Source organism: Euwallacea similis, chromosome 12, assembly GCF_039881205.1.
Source record: "Euwallacea similis isolate ESF13 chromosome 12, ESF131.1, whole genome shotgun sequence".
Lineage (NCBI taxonomy): Eukaryota > Metazoa > Arthropoda > Insecta > Coleoptera > Curculionidae > Euwallacea > Euwallacea similis.
Genome location: NC_089620.1, coordinates 674,589 through 695,248, shown reverse-complemented (window position 1 = coordinate 695,248; position 20,660 = coordinate 674,589). Strand labels below are relative to the sequence as shown.

Here is a 20,660-nt window from a genome sequence, read left to right as displayed (position 1 = left end):
AATTCTTATCAATGAGTTGCGTTCGGGTTTTGCTCGGAAACCGCATGAAAACAAGAGATATTACATTTAAATAAATATCTGCTACGAATACGAACCATGGTACCCACAAGTACAAGTCGTGCGCATTTCCGCCGAATTCGAAAAACAATCGCTTTTCGCGCTTGACGTGATTGGGCCATGTATTTAATCAATTTAATTATGGGTGCCGGAATGTTTTGGATTCAGTTTAGAACCTCTTGCTAAATAAATAGTTACGCGCCAATATCGGGTCGTTCAGGTTTGGTTCAGGTACCGAAACAAATGGATCCGGAAAAGTGCTTTTTCCGCGCTCGGTACGACGACGAAAGGATGTGGTTTCCGATCTCATTCTAGCCGCTAAGGAGGTGACTAACAAAATGACGTCGGACCGTGATATTATACTGAAATCATGGTTGAGAACGCTTAGATTCAGTATCGAGTATTACGAAGATACCTTTGAATCAGAATATAATTACCGCCGCGAAAACAATCGCGGTGTGCGAAACATGACGAGTACCGCAGAAGATGATGGAGAAGACGGGCAATACGTGAATATTTGGGATTGTTCGAATGAAAATTCTGTGAAACCAAGTGAAATGGTGAGCTCTACGAGCGAAAGTGGACGTCAAGTTACCGATTTGGACGAAGAGAGAAACCCTAAAAGAACCAGAAAGAAACCTGTGGCCACACCTAGAGCCAGCAAAGCGGCTCCGCTATACGAAAATTTACCCCTGAGACCCAAAACCATTGACACCATTTACGAAAACATTATTCCCCGAAATCAACCCATCTACGGCTCAATGGATTCCCTGAAGCTTGAAGAAGACGTCTTTCAGACCATCCAATACTTGGAAAACGTTATCGGAGCAGCTGCGACTTACAGCGATGAAGATTATGATTGCGAGGAACTGGTCAACGATAAGGGTTTAAGCGATAGCTCTAGCAGTTTTGGAGACTTCCAAATCAACCCGCAAGCACTTAACCAAAAAATCACCAAAGATAGTACGATTGGCGCCTTTATCGAGGAGCTGGAGCCTAGCATAGACCAAGATCCCAAAGACATTCCAATACCAAAGAGCAGGATTAGCATGTTGGATAACTCTCGAAGGTACTCAGTACCTTTGAGGTTTGTCGAAGACAGGGATGCGATACAAAGACCTCATAGCTACAATAGCGCCATAGTTATTTCTTGTGATGACCATCGAGAAACGGAAATGGTTGATAATCCTTACGATAAAATGCCAGTAATGAACATTAGTTTTGCTGAAGAATCAGTGTTGAGTATGGAATTTGAGGAGGGTATAGTAGAGGAATTGTACGTGAGAACGGAGAATTTGGTGCTCGAAGATGGAGAACGCTTCATAAAGAAGCTGAGGAACGATATTGTATTTTGGATGACTGAATTGATGGAGGAATGCGTTGGAGAGTTTGAGGACATAATGGAAGAAAAGGTAAAACTTTAATTTAAGTCACTGAACTGAATCATATTATTGCGTTTACATTAGGCACAGTAATAAAACTACACATCTGTACCAGGAAACGCAATGTTTGGATTTTTGAATCGTTCATGCAAAATTGCAACATCACGCACGCAATAATAAGACGATTAGACTACAACAAGACTGCAACAAAATGAAAAAAATGATGTTTATTTAGGACATCTTTGCTTAGTATTTATTTTACGTTCTGATAAGTTAATGATAGCTCATTTAAGGCACCTTATAGTAGACGGGAAAAATAAGTAATTAATCACATTAGCATAGTTTTTATGCAATATTGGAACTAGACACGTCAAGTCTAAGTATTACGTAGTGTTTAAATCAGTGGTTCAGCAAAGAGTTATGACCAAGAATCTTTTAACATTGGAGTTTTTATTAGGTTATTTTTGGGACTCAACGCACTAAAGAAAATTCAAAAGAATCTAGTCATTTTTATTCATCCGGAAGCAACATTGTAATTCAATAGAAATCTGCTTGAAGACCACTTCAGGGAATTGTACAAAGTTACACGCGCGAAGAAAGAGTTATTATTCTTTTGGAACTTATTGTTAATAACTTTCACTTGCCAATGCATTAAATATTCTTATTTATAGTTTATTAATAACCCTATTAAACCCTCGGACAGAGACTTTATTTATTATTAAAAGCTGTATCAATAAACAGTAAAAATTTATCCGTGCAGACGACATTATTTTATCTTCCATAAAAATGCAAAACGATAACGAAACCCCCAGTTTGTCATATTCTTGTTTTTAGTTATTTTTACGCAAATACTTCCTTGAACTTAATTCGTCATAAGCATTTGCGTAAACTTTGAGATTTTATTTCATTGTCAGGGTTTCTGAAAAACCATCCTTATCTCCACTTTTTCCCCGGTATTTTACTGATGAACTTAGCGAAAGGATTTATGGAACTATTTTTGTATGCGTTAGAGGTGCCAAAATATCCTAACCTGAACTAACCTGAATCAGGGCACATACGCTATTGCCTTTTCTGGATATTGAAAAATATGTATTGAGTCACTGTTATTGTTGACCGGATTTGCGTCATTTCAGTCTTCTTCCAAAATCGGTACGTAGATGCCGGATATAGAAAAAATAGCTGATTGAATTGGTAGATTATCGCACCTATTGGAATACTATTAAATTTCAATTTGGGAGAATCTTTTTGGGGGTACTTAATACGTAATTCCAAAATTCAAAATTTCCCTTACGACCGCAGTAAAGTCGTAATACACGGTATCAAAATTTCTAATAGACAAAAAGTTTCCCCTTATCTAATGATTTGCTTTGAAAGAAGCTTCTCTGTATCTGATCTGAGTAAGCTTTTGTACAAATCAAGAATATAAATATTAATAGTACTTAATAATCGTTTTAACAGTTTTTTGGAGATAATTCCTTCACCATCGCGTCAAGAGTAAATGTTAGTTCGATATGCAATTCCTGACACAATGGTAAATACAATTTTTTTTAATTTACTACTGAATATTTATGTTTATAACAGTTATTATCACAAATAATACTTAACTAATATACTTTTATTTTTCTTACACGGGCTGATTATAGAATATATAAAAAAATCCCTTGGGTTATTTTGCAAAAAAACTATAGTCTTGAGACCTTTTGACTCACCATGATAAACATACATTGTATACGTTTGCGTTTTTCTTTAATAATCGTCATTGATCTTCAAAACGAAAAACTACAATAAATTACCTGATCGTCCCAAAGCATATGTGGCAATATCGTTACAATCAAATCTAGTCGCTTTTTTAGCTGGTTGCCTGACTTAGAAGCTCGGTATTATACCGCCTTGGTGTTAGGTATTTAATTCACAATGAGTAGGCAAAATCCCCGAATTCGAAGATATTTTCCAAACATGCATAGGATTAAAAGAACTGTGGGTACCGGTGGTACCAACGAGTGAAAATGCCTTCGCAATTTCACTCGACTAAAAGTGTTAAACTGTCATTATATTATTTAAATCATAATCACTTCATGGTGTTGCTTTTACACTCACATGTCTCGGTACTGATGGGTTTCATTAGCTATGGTTACACAACACCATGTGTGAAACACGACATACATTTATTAGATATATATAAAAAAAGTATTTTTCACTTATTAAACGCTTAAAAGTATGAATTGATCCCTGCCTTTGCAGCTGTCATGGAAGAGATTTTTGTTGCATTACTCTCTATGATAGTTGAAGAATGTTTTGTAACGCACTTGTATGTAGATTTAACAGTTCATTATATTGCCTGGTTAAGTCATTATTGTCACTGCTAACGGAATGCAACGTGAGTAAACTGTATATTAACATTTTTTAAGCTTTTTTTTGTGAGATACTAAGGCAAACAATGGGCACTCGAAAATGCCTAATTTAGACCTGTCGTGTGGCATATTATATGAGCGAAAGTGCACGTATAGTGTGACTGAAATTCCTAACATTCGGCCTGAGAACACAAATTTGCACCTTATTTAAATAATTACATATTGTTGAAAGGAAATTCCTTCAAGAACTTTGTCGCAACCTTCTTCGGTTCTTATCAAGCTGTAACGGTAAATTTCAACTCGTCCAGATATCAAAGTTCTTGATTGATTCATCGATCTCCCAAAGCCATTTTTTTCCAACGACCGTTTATTAAGATTTCCTTATTTAGCAATAATTGTACAGGTGGTCGTAAAGTATATGCAGTGATATAATCAGGCTGTCTCGGTCGTTATCACCAAAACGGCCCCAAGTGTAAGCCTCTTCACCGTGTGCTTAACACTTGAGGTTTCGACAGTAATTTATGAGATAATAATAGGCTTTCAGGCTTTATCAGATTTTTTTCTGTTGTTCCGAACACATTCACGTGACAATGGGAGATGCAGTGAGTGGGTGCGGTTTAGAAATTTTAGACAAACACACACACACACACACACACACACGCAATAAGATGATCCTAGAAAATGACCACTAAAAGAGACGATGTTATCAGTTTATGTGACAATAAAGTTTGTGTTTGTTTCATAATGAATGCGTTCAGGTTAAATGTCAATGAATTGGACAATGTGGGAGAAACTTATCTCGCTTTATCGCTAAATTTTTAACTAATAAAATTACAAAATGGATCGATAGATAGATGTGTATGTAGATAGAAGTCGGCAGTATAACTACATTTCAAGGTACATAAAAAATAAGATAGATATTAATAATATAACGCAATATACAATACCGAAATTCAGAAGAAACAGAAAAAAAAGGTCTGAAAAGATAGGACCGAAATGAATATGAAGTAAAAATTTGAAAATATTAATTTGCAAGCAATAATGAAAGTGAATGTTTTACAAAGCAGATTTGTTTACAAATTTCCATTTTATTATTTTATTATTTTATTACTTTATCACTTTATATCCCCCTCCCCCTTCTGTGTACCTACTTCTGTGTGAACGCTAAAAATTCCAAATTTAAATAATTAAAATGTGGAATTTCCAGGCACTTTGTTGTACTTTTATTGGGAGACATTATTAATTTACCAAACTCTAATGTGTGGAAATTTAAACAATTTGCCTCGTTTTCTCCTTCCTGTTGTGTTATTATTTTTTAAATTTGTAACGTCACATAATTAAAGCGTTTGCGATTCGCCTCTATCAGTTTTAACAAGGCCAATCACTTTAAACATAATAATAACACACGGTAATCATATCTGCAAAGACAATTTATTTATCGAAGAGACGTGCAAGGTTAATGGAGGCCTATTTGAGCTTTCTGGCTAATGTGAACGCCATCCTTAGGTGGTTTCATGGGAATCAGATGGTGACAAGGAGGAAAACTCTCATCAAAACCTCTAAAACTAGCCCAACAATGTATGGATAAATGGTATTTTCACAAAGCGTTAACAGATCAAAGTACTGGCAATTTCATATGAGGGAAAAGTGATATAGAAACCCTGAAACTGGCCGATGCTTTGCCTTAATTGAATCGTTCTATGGCAATTTTCCTCTTGACAAAGTTGTCTAGAGTTCGGTGTTATTTACCAATGCAACTTAAATCTCGGGCACCGCAGTACCTATCGAAAAACTGACGTCGTTAACAAACAACTCTACGAATCATAAATCGTGCATAAGAGTGAAAAATGGGGGCGCGTTGCGCATGTCGAGCTTTTTATTTTGAATTGCACCACGTTCGCGTACGGCGGCGTACAATAAGTCTCGCGGAGATGTAAACTAAACTGTAAAAGGAAATAAACAAAATGAAAATCAACCTAAACATTTAGTGTGAATCGGGTTTTGTTTGGCGTCGGCGGCGCGGCGGTGTTGACGGTGTCGAAAGAGCGGTTGATGATCTGCGTTTCGAATCGCTTCAAAAATATCGCGTTTTGCGGTTTTCCTTCTTGAAACTGTGCTATTAGATCTTATCAGCTGATAAATTGTGTGGTCCAATTAAGGTGCTTTGAGCCAGAGTTGTGCTGATGTTGTTGCACTTTAATCTCGTCTGTAATGCGCGGTTAAAGCAACTAAGATGTTTGTTGATAACTTTGCAAAAGCCCTAATCCTAATCCCTACGGTTACTATTATTTATTCAGGTTTGAAGATAAAGATGTTTCGTAAGTCGCAATTTCCGTTGGACAAGTAACAAAAATCGCTTGTGATATAACAATATCTACAATTTGTGTTATTTCTGAATTATGAGTAAATGCCTTTATTCACATAAGTTGCCTGAAGTTAGTTAAACCGTGTGAGAGTTTTTTGAGAATATATCACAACTATAAAAAATGATTAAATGCGCTATAGCTGTAACTTAAACAATACAATCGATCAAAGCTCAATTACTCAGTAAGTATATGCTATATGTGTATGCAAATATATATTTCCTAGAAAAACTAGCTTTAAAGGTATCACGTATCTTAACCAGTATAAATTATATTAACTATGGTTACATTAAAACTGGATCAAAAAGTTGCTTTCTGGGAAAAGACTATAAACACAATGAAGTGTTTACATTGAGAAGGAACATGTTTCTTGTAATAAAGCTATCGAAATCTCTATTTAATCTCTACATATGATGTTATCCAGATTTATTTCGCAATAATTATTAAGCACATGTTTACCTATGCAAACAAATATTGCCGCCAACGTATACAGAGGGTCCCAATTTGAGACTTGCCAATGTGATTTTAGTAACCCTGAGAGACATGACCTCGTTTAAATGAAGGGCAAAGTTGCGTATTTCGAGAGATATTAAATTTCAGTTTTAATCAAACAATTTTCCTGATTGTATTGTTGAATTTTTTTGAGGACACTTTTAGGAAGATATTAATAGTTAGTTTTTTCTAATACGGACCTGAATTTTCGTTTCAATAAATTGCTGTGTTAAAATTATTATTTGGAAAAAATAACTACGAATATTGTAACTTCCAGTTTTCCTGGGTTAAATTGCAAAAATTTAACAACTGACCAAACGTACGACTTTGCTCCCACTTAGACAAGAAGACTTAGACAAGATTCTTTTACGGTTTATGAAATCATAATGTTGAGCCTCAAATTTGGAACATTCTGTATACGTGATAATAATAATGAATAGTGATAAATATAATGAACAGAGTGAGCAAATTGCAATGTTTATGTAGGGAATCTCGGTAACTATAGGAAATAGAACAAAGAAAATCATCAAAATCATCGCTTTTTATGTCTTTTTGGGGGTCGATCTAGTGGAGCGATCAAAAGTGTTCCATCATTTTTTGCTTTTGCGATAGGAGCAAAAGTTCGCTTTTCGCGGTTTTCCAAAATATTCAATCAGTCAATTGGACTCTAAAAAAGATATCGAGATTGGTCTATTCGTTTTTCTCTATCTTCTAAAGGTATCCAGATTTTCTATATAACCTCAAAATTTTCCGACCATGTATATACATATTGTGCATATGTTACGTTTTGTATTTCTCTATGCATTAAAAACGCAATAAAACGAGCCCTTAATAAGGTATTTGAAGGTTGAAACAAACAGGACTTAGTTGTATTCTCGCAGTTGCAGGACAAGGCGATTTGGAAGTCACTATGTCATTAACACTTTGATAATTTTCCGACGATTAGTAATTTTATTGTTTCAAATTATACGTTTAAAGATCGTTAAAACTGAATTATTTAAATAATTTCTATTTAATTGCTAATACCTTTAACCAGGTTTTTGACGGAAAAAACACAAAAGACAAATCATTTGATGTCAAAAAACGTCAAATCATTGACACAAGGCAACGCGATTATGAATAAAATGGCCTGAAAGTGATACGTCAATGAGAAGCCTCTTGATTCCTTTCCTGCTGTAGTGAAAAATTCAAACTAATTAATTACTTTTCCACTACTTTTTGTGGAAAACTTACTGTGAAGTACGTTTTCTTGTCTAAAACAGTTGAATAAGAGGTCAATAAAGGCACGTATACGGCTCATTATTTGCTTGATCTCTTGATCTAAATAAAATTGAATTTTAAATCGTCCAGCTAAGGAGACATCGTTTAATTGTCTTATCTTGTTTTCCGTAAAAAGTGTCGTATCGAAGAGAGAGATGAATAATTACGAATGATTTACGTAATGACAATCCAATCTCCAAATACATATTTACAGATTACGTACTTCGATGAAGGGATTTCATTCAAATTAAGGTCACAAAAACTGCATTTGCTCTCTGTGGCAGTTCGATAAGAGTACTTAAGGGCCTTGGCAATAACTGATAAATCCAGTTGAGGGACGTTTGAAGTATGTTTAACACGCCTTAAACCAGCGATTGTCCACAGAATCTTTATATTTTGAATAAATTATTGGAACCGCTATAAGTAATGTAATATTTCATACGCACGTAACGGCACCTTCTAGATAGATAAGTGGAATAAATTCCTCAATAATCTGACTATACCCGAGCATGTGCAATGTTCACATTGACCTACTAATTATTTTTAATTATAGGTCAAGCTACATCCAGAGTGGTATTTTCATTAGAAAGTTTAGAGATAAAAGTGCAATAACTCTTTAATGTCGCAGTGGCGTAGCTGGGAATTAGCATAATCGGGGAAAAATATTACTAAGAGGAGCGACATGCGCAGACTCCGATCAAAACGAACTTATTCTGATTTTTCCCATATTTAGGCGTCACTGGAAATTTACTGAGAATATGTGTTTAATGCAAAAATGTTTTAATTCATGCTAAATTTATAAGCGCATTCCCGGAGTGAACCGGTAAATATCCTGTTTACAGCTGTGTTCCTGGAACGAACGGGAGTAAATAGTGTTAATAGTGAACCCGTCAATAACATGCCAAAATGTCGTGTGAAGTGGAAAACAGACTTCCCCAGTGTTTATTAAACGAACTCGAGGTAAGACTTAGTTGTGATGTCGAACTAAGAAAAAATCGAAGTTAAGTCATGCGTATGTATATTGACGTAAAGTAGGTTTTATGCTTGTTTTGCTTCGTACAGACCAAACAGAGAAAGATATGCTATTTCCAGTGGAGCCCATTTTTCCCTTTTTTATTTGCCAAAGCTGGAAAGAACGAAAATCGTCACACGCAGTTGCGTATCGTCACTCAGAGTACTGTTTTAGTTCTAAAGTACCTTTCGTCGTTCATTGCAATTGAGTCTCCTGATTGGAAACTCAAATAGCACTGTCGAAGTGATGATTACCAGCACGAAACCATTTGAAATGACTCAGTTTTCAAGACACTAATTACATAAATCCTAATCGTTGTGCAACGAGCTCGATTATCATAATTAGCAGCACAAATATATTCTACTCGAATGGTAAAGAAGATAATGTACCAGCGTGTCGTAAACGGGCATTGCGGCTTTATGTATGCAAATGCGAACCCGATGGTTTATTTATAACTATAAAGTTAAATAAACATATGCGTTCCAGTTTGAGTTTGTTATAAATTTTATTGTTTTTTTTTGGCAAAATCGAGGCCTGGAGTTGGGTAAAAAATGGGTAAATAATGTATAGAAAGTAGACGTTAGCTTACATGGAACATCCATATTTGTTCAATAACGTCCAAAATGAATTAGCTTTCGATTACGCGGTTTAGATTGATTAGACTATATGGCAAGACGACTTTCTATGAGAAATTTATCGGGAATCCGCCGATCCTTGGGCGAAAATACACTTTCGATATTAATAACCGAATTCGACGTTTGATTGTGACCCACCAGAAGGTATGTAAGGGCTCGGACGACCACCCTCGATAAGGGTGCGTGAGGCGCCACTTCCGAAGATGGGAAAAATAACGAACGATCCGCCTGAGGCGTGCATATTCACTCGGTTCTTGTTCTCGTTTGGTTCTTTGATTCTTGAAACAGTCCCTCACTCTCTCTGCCTCTGCCTGAGAAAAATGCTAATAACGAAACAAATGGGCCGCGATTTGGCAAACAGTATAACTAATAAATAACATTTCCCAACCTTGTGCACGATAGAATAAGCACGCACAGCTCTGAAAACTCGCTTTAAGCACCACTAAGACTTCTGGGTGGATTTTGGGCGGTTATGCAACAATTTTTGTAATAACGGGGCACTTGTAACACTTTTTGGTTGAGCGGTGGCGAAGAAAAATCGGCTCCTCGAAAACCGCTCGCGATTAAAATTAATGGCAATTATTAAAGCAATTTCTCGGAATTAATAACCATTACTTCCATTGTACGGGTCGGTTGATAGCGATCGCGAATTAAGAGCACGAACCCCTCGACGTGCATTACTTTCTACTTTTTTTCTTACGTGTGGTGTTGAAGATAACACTCGACACTTTAAAGGAAATGCGGATTTAATATTCATAATATCAAGGATTGCATAATTTGAAAAGAAAGCGAAACCCGAACCGTAAAGTTTCTTCCATTGTTTTTTAATGGTAACTCTCAATGAAAATGCCTTTCATCGCCGTCTCTAAACAGCTTCCTGAAAGGAACACTCGGTGCTAAGTGCTCTTATCTAGCCATATTATAATATTTAACATGTGAATTAGATGTACGTGCATGTTACAAGAAAAGTCGGGCCGTTACACCGGAAAAAGGTAAACGACAGGGCACCGTTACATGTTTTACCGGGAGGCCAATTTAAATGCTATATTATTTAAATTCATTGCCCGTTTCATTCGTTTTTGGTTTAGTTGCTCAACTTGACACCGAGGCCTGTACACAGTTATCCGTTAAACTGTATAATCTCATTTTTAATTTGCGGCGTAATTTTGCAAATTAGTGATGGTTTGTTAATTCGCGATTCTCATTAAGTTCGCAGGGCTTAATCTATCTCGACATGTAAACTAATGGTAGCCACAACAATAACAAACACAAAACTGCGCGTTTCGTGTTTATTTCGTATTTATTCGACTTTTACGACGGTGCCTTGTGCAATTTTTTTATATTTTCTTAATTTTCTTCGATTTCTAGTGTTCAAATGTAAGGGGACTTCTTATTGTGCCATGTGTCGTTAACACGTTTTAACGCGCAACGCCCACCAGTTCAGGCAAATATTGATTGGAACTTGGCCTTCTAGACTTTATAAAATAATTATCATCTAATAGAATTATAATTTGGATTTTTTTTACCATCATCTACGTGAATTTTCTTTTTTGATTGTTTATGTGACATTTAAAAAACACCAACTCTTGATTAATTTACATGTATTTATTTATTTGTTTACATTCCTTTATACAGAGTAACGCAAAGTTAAAGTGCCAAACTTCACCAGCATATTGTACATTTAAAAATATTTTAAAAAACTCTTTACAACATTGGCCGAAAAATGCTTCATAAAGAAAATACAGGGTATCAATTTTTCTCTCCGATGCACCATTCTCGAGTAAGAAAATAAAAATCGTTCGAAGAGCATTTTTTTATTAGTGTCGGATAAACAAAAAAAAACATAATCATAAAAAGATTATTGATTAACTGAAAGTGCCTTAAAATTATTGCCCCCTCCTACCCCTTCAATCCATTGGTTGCATCTTTGGGCGACTGTTCCAGTAGCCGCAGCAATATGCATGCACTGGCCCTATAGCTTGATAACATGTTCCATAAACATTCTCCATAGAAAGAAATCTATTAAGACAATAATATGTAATAATAATAATCTACTACCAGGGCCGTCAGCCAAAGGTGCAACAAATGTATTGAAACGGATGAAACAATAATTTTAAAATACTTCCAGTTAATTAATAATTTTTTTACGTTTGTATTTTTTTTCTGTTTATCAGACAATAAAAAAAATGCACTTTGAACGGTTTTTATTTTTTTGCGAAGCATTTTTCGACCAATGTTGTAGAGTTTTTAAAAATATTTTTTAATACACAATATTCTGACGAAATTTGGCACTTTAAGTTTGGGCCACCCTGTGTTTTACTTCACTTGAATCTACATATGTATATGAGTGGAACCGGAAAGTAACATCATTTTTTACATTAAATTCAAACAAATAAACATTAAACATTAAAATCTTTCGCACTTATTTACTAATACCCTGCAGATGATCAATTTTTGAGCGAATTATCTAGAGGGAACAGTTTGGATATCACTAAATTTTTGAATTTTTTATCACGTAGAGAATGTGGTAGCGATTGGAATAAATGAAAGTCTGATGGGTGAGAAAGTATCTTCCACGCGATTCATGAATTTCTTCCAGAATTCGTCTTGCGCAGTGCAGTCTTGCGTTATCTTGTTGCGGAGTAACACGTTTCGATTAAAGATTGATTTACTCTAACCGATTGTTCACGGTAAAGTTCTGCCTTGGCAGTATGTCCAGGTTCCAGCACTTCAAAATGAACCATTCCGTGAGTATTCCACCAAACACACAAAAACTCCTTTGCGGGATGTAAACCTGACTTGGCAGTACTTCGTGGCAATTCATTTGAAAAGAGCAACTGCCTTTTGCGTTTTGAATTATCATACAGAACCCATTTTTCGTCCCCAGTGATCAAGCGATCAAAAAACGCTTCTTTTTGTGCCGTTCGGGCAATTAATTCCATGTGGTAGATCGGTTAGCTTTGTTTTCTTCGGACAGACTATATGGGACCCAAACTCCTGCTCTGCTCACTTTATCCATTTGCTACAAATGTTCTTAAATGGTCCATGAACGTTGTGACAGATTTGCTTCCACTTCCACCCTTAGCACGCCATGGTCTAAGATATTGCTGGTCTTCCTGATCAGTACTAGTCGGAAAAATGAAACATTGCAGATCTAACACTCGAAAAGCATTCAATGCTGGATATATACTTTTTTTGATATTTGGCTGGCAATTTACGAGTGGAAAAGTTACATTAATCTTATATATTTGATAAGGCTTTGAAGTACGCAATCACCTGATAAATGTAAACAAATGTTGGCATGCGCAGAAATGACATTACCGCCCCCGCTCCTCTGAATTTTCTGGCTTTGGAGGTTTCAGAACCTCGTAGGTACTGGGGACGTTGGCTGGTAATAATAAAATCATTTTGTTGGCAATAAAGGAAATTACTATCACTAGTGCAATGTTGCGACACCAGTCGGTATTTTATACGTGGGCGACACCACGTTTTTGATTTGGCAGGATTGAGACGATTCACTAACTCACTAACGACTTTTTACTTCACTAATATTTCCAATGGAAATAAGACAACACAAAATTCAGAACGTAGGAATTGTAATAACAATAATTAATGATTTTATACACTAAATAAGAATGTCGAAGAACGAATGTTGAATTACGAATGCCTATCTTAATGGAAGGGTCTTGACTACTTATACTACAGGAGCATCATTAAGGGTAGTTAACAGTTTAAACAAAAATTAGACCTTTGGCTTAAGTTAACTAGATTTTGATGGTTTTGTCATATCAGACAAAGGAATGATGTTTCTTAAGTAAACTAGTACCTTAATCGCGTTGTAACATTATCATTAGGTTTTCATAAGAAGTCAAATATAAAGGAATAGATCTATAGGCGTAACCTAAAGTACATAACGAGGTATATGACAGCAACGCAATGTAACTGAACATTATAAACCAGTGGCTGTTTTACTAGAAAATACGTGTCTAATGATCAGATTTCTACATCAGCATTACTAATTTAAGTTTTTGATATCGGTAAAAAAGCAGTTCCTTAATGCCAATTGTTGTAATCCCGAAGAGATTCAAATTACATGCCAAATAACCATATTAACATTTCAGATGTTGCTTCAAAAAACATTGATTTATAGTCTTCGATTAGCGCTTTAATGGGCTATAGAAAGTAACTTCCAAACCATGATTCAAATTAACGTTGAATAAGGAATGAAATGGCAATTTTAAAAACCTCTTTATAGAAACGCAGTTATAAACTTTTAATTTTCTGCATCTCACTCAGGAGGAGCACGACTCCGTGTTCACCCGCACTAATACGCGTCCTTCACTAATTAATTTGGTGCAAATTTTCCATTTCCATTGCGTAAACTTCATAAATGTAACGACGGAGAATAGAACAGCGAATGATCATGGAATGATCTAATTTCCTCACTGGACAATTAAAAATAATCAACGAGCGGTAATTTTTAATTGCTAGTGTCACATTGCAGGTAATGCGAAACAGCACCGTTATTGCCCAAGTTGAAACACTAAAGGCCAGTTGAAAATGGGAATTATTGACCGCAATAAGCTCGTTAAAACGAAAAAAAAAAATTTATGCGTCTTCGGTATTGTTGCGTAACACAGTAGCGCAGTTTACGTGCCCTTCCATTAATTGGAAGCTGCTCTGCCTTTACCACCGCACAATGCATTACGCTAATGGCTGTAAAAAAAGGGATAATAAGAACAATTGGTAGCTCAGCTAAAGTCAGCTAATAGCTGTAGCAAATCGATTCTTTTTGACAATAATAGCTGACAAGGACGGGGTCGGGTGTCCAAGGCAAAAACCCAAAAGCAAAACGAACGTGATTAGTGCCGCTTTTATTTAAAATTGGTGATATTTGTAACGGATCTTGTAACAGCAAACTCACTAACAACTTACGAAGTAATTAATTTCATTGTTAAATAATGGACTTCAGTCGAGTTTGCAAAATGAAGAACTCCACTAACGAAGTACACGTCGAGCGTCGATTTGGCTAATTGACCATCGACACCTTTAAAGCGCAATATTTGGATAAACAGCAAGATCGATCTTCTACTGGGGCGTTGCAGCCCTAACGGAGATATACCAGAACTTTAGTTCTTGCAAAGAACAGGAGTGAAAGTTTTATTATGCACGGCAGCCTTCTTTTGAGGAAAGCTGGTACTAAAATCTTTTCAGGTATATCTGGAAAAAATGGCATTGTACATTGGCGTAGCATAAGGGCGCGTTCCATGTCGACCGCACGATACAGCGTCGCACGCACGATTAGATTAAGTAGATCAACGCCCACTCAGCTCGGGTATAAAAAATGAAAGTTTTCGGCACGTGAGAGAATTCCGGTGCAACATTTGTCGCGATTTACGCTGGAATTCTAGGATTCGTTTGTTATTCTATTGTTGCTGCTTTATTGTGTGAAATGAGAGTTATAATGCTGCTGCCAGAGAAAACGACGGATGTCGGTCGATGGGGTAATTGGCGGAAACATTTAGTTCGGTCCCCGTTCAAAGATAAAAACTAAATTACTGATAGAGACTCTTTTAAAAATCCTCTCGATTCAACATGGCAACGAGTGGAAATCCACGGTGCCCCGCAATGCGTTAAATTCAACAGTTCCTGTGCATGGCAGATCAGCTCATCCGACACCCAATCCCTATGAATAACAAATAACTTTATTCCCCATATGGCACTCAGATACGTCAGTATTTTTAAAACGTATACCATGTCTGTCGAGCTTTCGCATTGTTTCAATGTTTGGTTCATTGCATAACGTGCCGTTTATCATTCAAGTTTAATTTAATCAAACGATAAGTCGTCCTTTTCACATGTTAAGGCAAAGATGGCCTTAGTGAAACGCATGTGTTTCGACCTAAGGCAAGCCTTTTATTTCATTGTAAGTACATCACTAAAATTGACGCATTTTCACAAATTCAGGTCGCTGGGGTAATCACTTCTGCGGTAATTGCAATTTTACATAATATAGGAATAGAAGATAATGCGAGGTAAAAAAATTATAGAGTGAACATGTGTTCGTTCGCTATTAATTCCCATATTTCCCGGATGTGTTGTCACGGTTGAGTGGTTGTTAAGGACTTAATAAACTGAATATTACTCATAACTACAGGACAAAAAATGCGCCTTATTGCACAGTACGGTAATGCCGCTTTTCTAATAACACCTACAACCGTTATATTTAACCCAAAACGAAACATCTCGTGAAGGATCAAATTCCGCTCATATCGCGTACAGGCGAAAGAAAGTGCAATTCATAGGCTTCCTATGAAGATTGATTTCAAATCCTCAAGTTTCAACAATTAGAGCTTGCATTAGTCTATAGTCAAAAAAGAACAATTTTTTAAAACGTGCAACGCACCTTTGAGCTTCTTACGTGGCCATGCCTCAATGCGGGTTCCCAATTTTTCCTCAAATTCCCTTCGGTAAATGCTGCTCTCTCTAGCGTCCAAGCTCGCAAGTCTGAATAATAATAAGCTCATAGGCAAATTGCTGTGGTTGCCCAACCTAAGAATAAACCAAATCACTGTTAAGATACTTAAAAATATCCAGGTTTTACATTGTTATCGATTCGGAATTCCATGAATTTTAATTTTGTTTTCAGGAATTCTTGAAAACCCTCAACGATACTTCTAAGAGCCAGACCACGCGCCCCCCATGCAACAAATTCCCCCTCCACGAAGAGGTCGAATTCCGGGGCAACACTACAGATATCCGCAAGCATCGACAGTCGAAAACGACGGATTTCGATGCTGGAAGAAGGAAACATGCCACGTAAGACTTACTGCACTTTCACTGAGACGCAAAGCTTCAATTTAACCTTAACTGTAGTCCTACGAACCCCAAAAACTTCGAGGTACTCGGCTTGGTGAAGATGGACACCACATCCCACCGCACCGTCATCTTTAAAGTAAAGGAGGACTGTTTGCTGTACGAAGACGAAACGTTTTACAGAGTCAACCAGAAAGCTCGGACCAAAGTATGTTCGATTGCAAATATATTGAGAGAAATATTAGTTTAAGTGGTTTTAGGATAAATTGTACGGAAACGTCGTCATAAAGTCAGTAAAGTACCAGAAATCCAAGGAATACGCTGTTATTGAGGTAAAGGACATGAGGAATGTGACGTATGTGTTGAGATTTCAAAAGCTGGAATTCGCAAAGAAGTTTATGGAGAACGAGAAAGTGCAGGTTTACATCACAGACCAGAAAGTGGGGCTTATGCACTCACTTCGGAAATTGTTGGGTAAGAAAGAACTCAATTTTGATAGGCCAAAACCCCTTAAAACGCATTGAAAATGTGTACTATACATGACTATTTTATGTGGCAAAAACGGCCGAATTTATGCAAGCACAATAGAACAAAATGTCCAAATGTCGATCAACTAATTAAAAATCACAACCACAATTTAACCATTTGCCACCTTAAAATCATGAGGAATTGCCATTATTTTTACCACTGTCTTTCCGTCACAATTTCAGTTTTGTCTTCGTTCTCTCTTTGAGACTACTCTCCTTCATCTAATGTGAAAAGTCTGGTTTGTGGGCCAAATTTTTAATATGCTGTTAACTTCAACTGCAAGCTAATTTCTACGGCAACGTCGAAATATAGCATTGCTGTTATTCAGTCGGAACAAAGCCTGATTTGACCCAAAAATAAAAAAAGGATCACGTTTCTGTAAAAATAATTCGGCATTAACGAAATTTCTATACATAAATTGTTCACCAAAAAAAGTCACGGTGTCAATAATCTTGAAATTAACGCCTAAACACTTAATTTCAACGCTTTTGCCCAACAGTTCCGGAACACTACATAATCGTTTTTTTTAGGTAAAAGAGCCAGTCAAGAATACCTGGAAAAGAAAGGCATTTACAAACCGGAACCGTTTTTCGGAAACACCTTAAAAGACATCGCAAATTCCACTAATCAACTAGTGCCGGCCTTCGTGAAAGAAGCAATTAAGCTGCTACAGAGGCCTGAAAACATCAAAAGCCTGGGCCTGTACAGAACTTCTGGGAATTTGGCTGTAATCCAGAAAATCCGGCTGGAAGTCGACAAGAAAAATTTAAACATACTCGATGAATACGCCAAAGATCCGGATGTGCTGACCGGAAGTTTGAAGTTATTTTTCCGAGAGTTGAAGGAGCCTTTGATTTCGCATGAAATTTGTGATAGACTATTGGAATGCATCAATAGTAAGTTGATTTGAAATTTTGAAACAATTCACTCCGACTATTCATGTTAACAGAGCAAAACCCTGAGAAATTTACTTCGAAGGAGCATCAAAAAATTAGGTCAATTCTAGTCAAAAACCTGCACGAAGCGAATTTAGAAACCTTCGTGATATTAATGAGGCATTTGTTAGAAGTAGTTAAATTTAAGGAGCACAACAAGATGGATGCGTATAACCTCGCGGTGTGTTGGGGGCCATCCATAGTGTTTTCTGTTAGCAGAGGTAAGTATTATGGTCTATTAATGGAAAAAAATAAGCAAACTAAATTCTTTTTAGTGGACAGTCACCCTATCATAGAGTCATGCAGGGATATAGTGTGCCTAAGCCAAAATGCCACGCGGCTACTTGATTTTTTCCTAATATATTACGACTTATATCCGGCCGAATTGGGCACTTTGGGTATACGGCCCAGGCTTGTGAGTAAAGTAAACATGAATCTCAAAGTTCTCCCTTAATTTCGAGATTTTCGATAGGAAAGCATTTCCGAGAAGGTAGCTACGGGTACTTTAATGCGACAGGCGTCCCGAGACAGTGACTGGAGCATAGATAGCTCGAGAAGCAGCCAAAAGACCAGTAAGTTCCCCCTTTTTAAGTTCTACACAAACCTAATTTTTTATATTTTAGGTGGAAGCAATCTTAGTTTAAGTATCGACGAAGTAACAAAAAAACTGGTCGACTTTATCGAGCCCCACGTATATTATGAACAATTATACAGAAAGTCGGGCTCATCGGACAAAACGAACAAAATAATGAAGAAATTGAACAAGAAGAAAATAGGCGAATTGGATAAGTATAGAAATGATGTGTATGAGTTGACGGATGCCTTGAGAAGATATTTAAAAGACCAAGATTGTCTAGTCTTAGACAACACTGTGGAGTCTGTGTTAAGGATTGTTCCTGGTAAGAATAGAAACATTATTATAAAAGATAAAAATTTTTAATAATGCAATTTTTCAGACAACTCCGAGACCTACCTAAAATCTGCAATAAAACACCACGTACTACAATTATTAGAAGAAGTCCCCAAAAAAGACACTTTATTGTTCATTTTACATCACATAACCAAAGTAATCAAGGGCCAAGAGGAGCAATACGGCACAGTTAGAGAGGAAATACTCAACAGCTGGACAAACATGTTATACAAACAGAAAAAAAACAAAATTTCCAGCGAAAACTTCTCTAAATTTCTGAGCATTGCGGTGAAAGCTCTCAATGATGATCTGCCAATGCCAGACGTGGTCCGATCGAGTTTCGGGAACAGCAAAGCAAGCTCTATGAAGAGTGAGAGTATGAATGAGGTTGGTTTCATGACTATACAGTGATCGGCAGAAAGTACGCGCCATATGAATTTTTTTAATTCGAATTTAACAAAAAATTTTATTCTTGCTAAAAGTTTGTACATTTCTGCAAATTCAAAACTCAGTTTACAAAATTTGTATATCTCATTTCATATGGGGCAAATTCGAAAATTATGAAAATGGAATTATGAGTAAGTACCTTTATTTTTCATTTTAGAGGAAAGATGCATAATGAAAATTTGTTTAGAATTAGAAGATAAACCCAACAATAAAGTTTTGTACAAACTTTTACCAAGAATAAAATTTTCTGATAAATTCATATAAAAAAATTCCATATGGTGCATACTTTCTGCCGGTCATTGTATATAAGGAGGAGTTTTAAGTAAATGGTTTTAGCTGTTAAAAGAAATTAAAAATCATCAAAACGAACAAGCGGAAAAGGACAGAAACAGCAGATACGACAACGTGGACACCGATGACGTTGGTGAGGCGTCGATATTAGACGAAGACGACAAGACTGAACAAACAAAATTATAGCGGGGACTTGTTAAATTGTTGAAAAATAAAAGTTCTTTTATTATAAGAGAGAAACTGACTAAGTCAGTATATAAAAGTATTTTAATGTAGTTATATCAATTTCCTTTATTAAGGAAAAATCACATTTGTATATTTTGTATAAGACTGTGTGGTTACTGTGTAGGATTGTTATTAAGATAGTTTCATTTTTTTATAGTCAATACTCCATAGTATAATGGCGCAAACTGCTCTTGATATTATACACAGACTATTTATTTTTCAATTATTCTTTTAACTGGACAAGGCATTCCTTTGTTTACATATTGAAAAGCAACTGACAATTTTAGAATACAACTTTTCGTGTTTGAAAAATCTTCTTTTCCTAATAAAAATTCAGTCACATATTACTACTAGGGGGGCTGTTCACCCCACACCCCTAAAATACCCATTTGGCACCTATTCCCAACCCATATTCGCCTTTACCCCAAGGTACCTACCTAGCCCCTAATCACCGCACTAATCTTTTTGTCTCGCCCAAACCATTGGAAAAACTTTTAAGCAAAGGCATCAAAATCCTTTTCAAATTAAAGAAATTTATTCCGAAATGATTTTTTATTTCCCCAAAAAAGTTACTTTGCACAACATATGACGAGTTGGAGGAAGACGTTTAGGTGTATTTTTTTTTTTTAAGTTTTGCTCTAATCGTCGACTGATTATCAGGCAACTGAATGTAACGGTTCACGCCAAGCACGAATTTAGGTTGAGCGTAGCTCAACGATTTCTTCGAAATCCTGCGGAACCGAAAATGCACGAGAAAAAACGTTCCGGTTTTATTCTGCAATTCGCAATTGAAATCGAAAATTTATAAACGAATTTCATTTTGCAAACTCTATTCGACCTTGGGTGCCGGGACAGTTTTGCTTCGTGCATCTTCGTTTACGTGCTTTTTAAATTGGTACCACAAAATGCTGTCCACCGACGTGGACTTTGATCACCACTTGTACAATGTATTTTAA

At 36.3% G+C, this 20,660-nt stretch overlaps 1 protein-coding gene across 1 annotated transcript; it reads left to right on the top strand.

Moving 5' to 3' along the window:
* Nucleotides 1-19,942, top strand: LOC136412737 (uncharacterized). The gene is made up of 11 exons (XM_066395907.1): nucleotides 1-1,469; nucleotides 16,202-16,371; nucleotides 16,429-16,576; nucleotides 16,629-16,842; nucleotides 17,427-17,792; nucleotides 17,846-18,052; nucleotides 18,107-18,246; nucleotides 18,304-18,403; nucleotides 18,455-18,730; nucleotides 18,788-19,128; nucleotides 19,525-19,942. Exons 1-11 carry the CDS (start codon nucleotides 396-398, stop codon nucleotides 19,663-19,665), a joined length of 3,177 nt encoding a protein of 1,058 aa, XP_066252004.1. The 5' UTR covers nucleotides 1-395; the 3' UTR covers nucleotides 19,666-19,942.
* The last annotated feature ends 718 nt before the right edge of the window (nucleotides 19,943-20,660 follow it).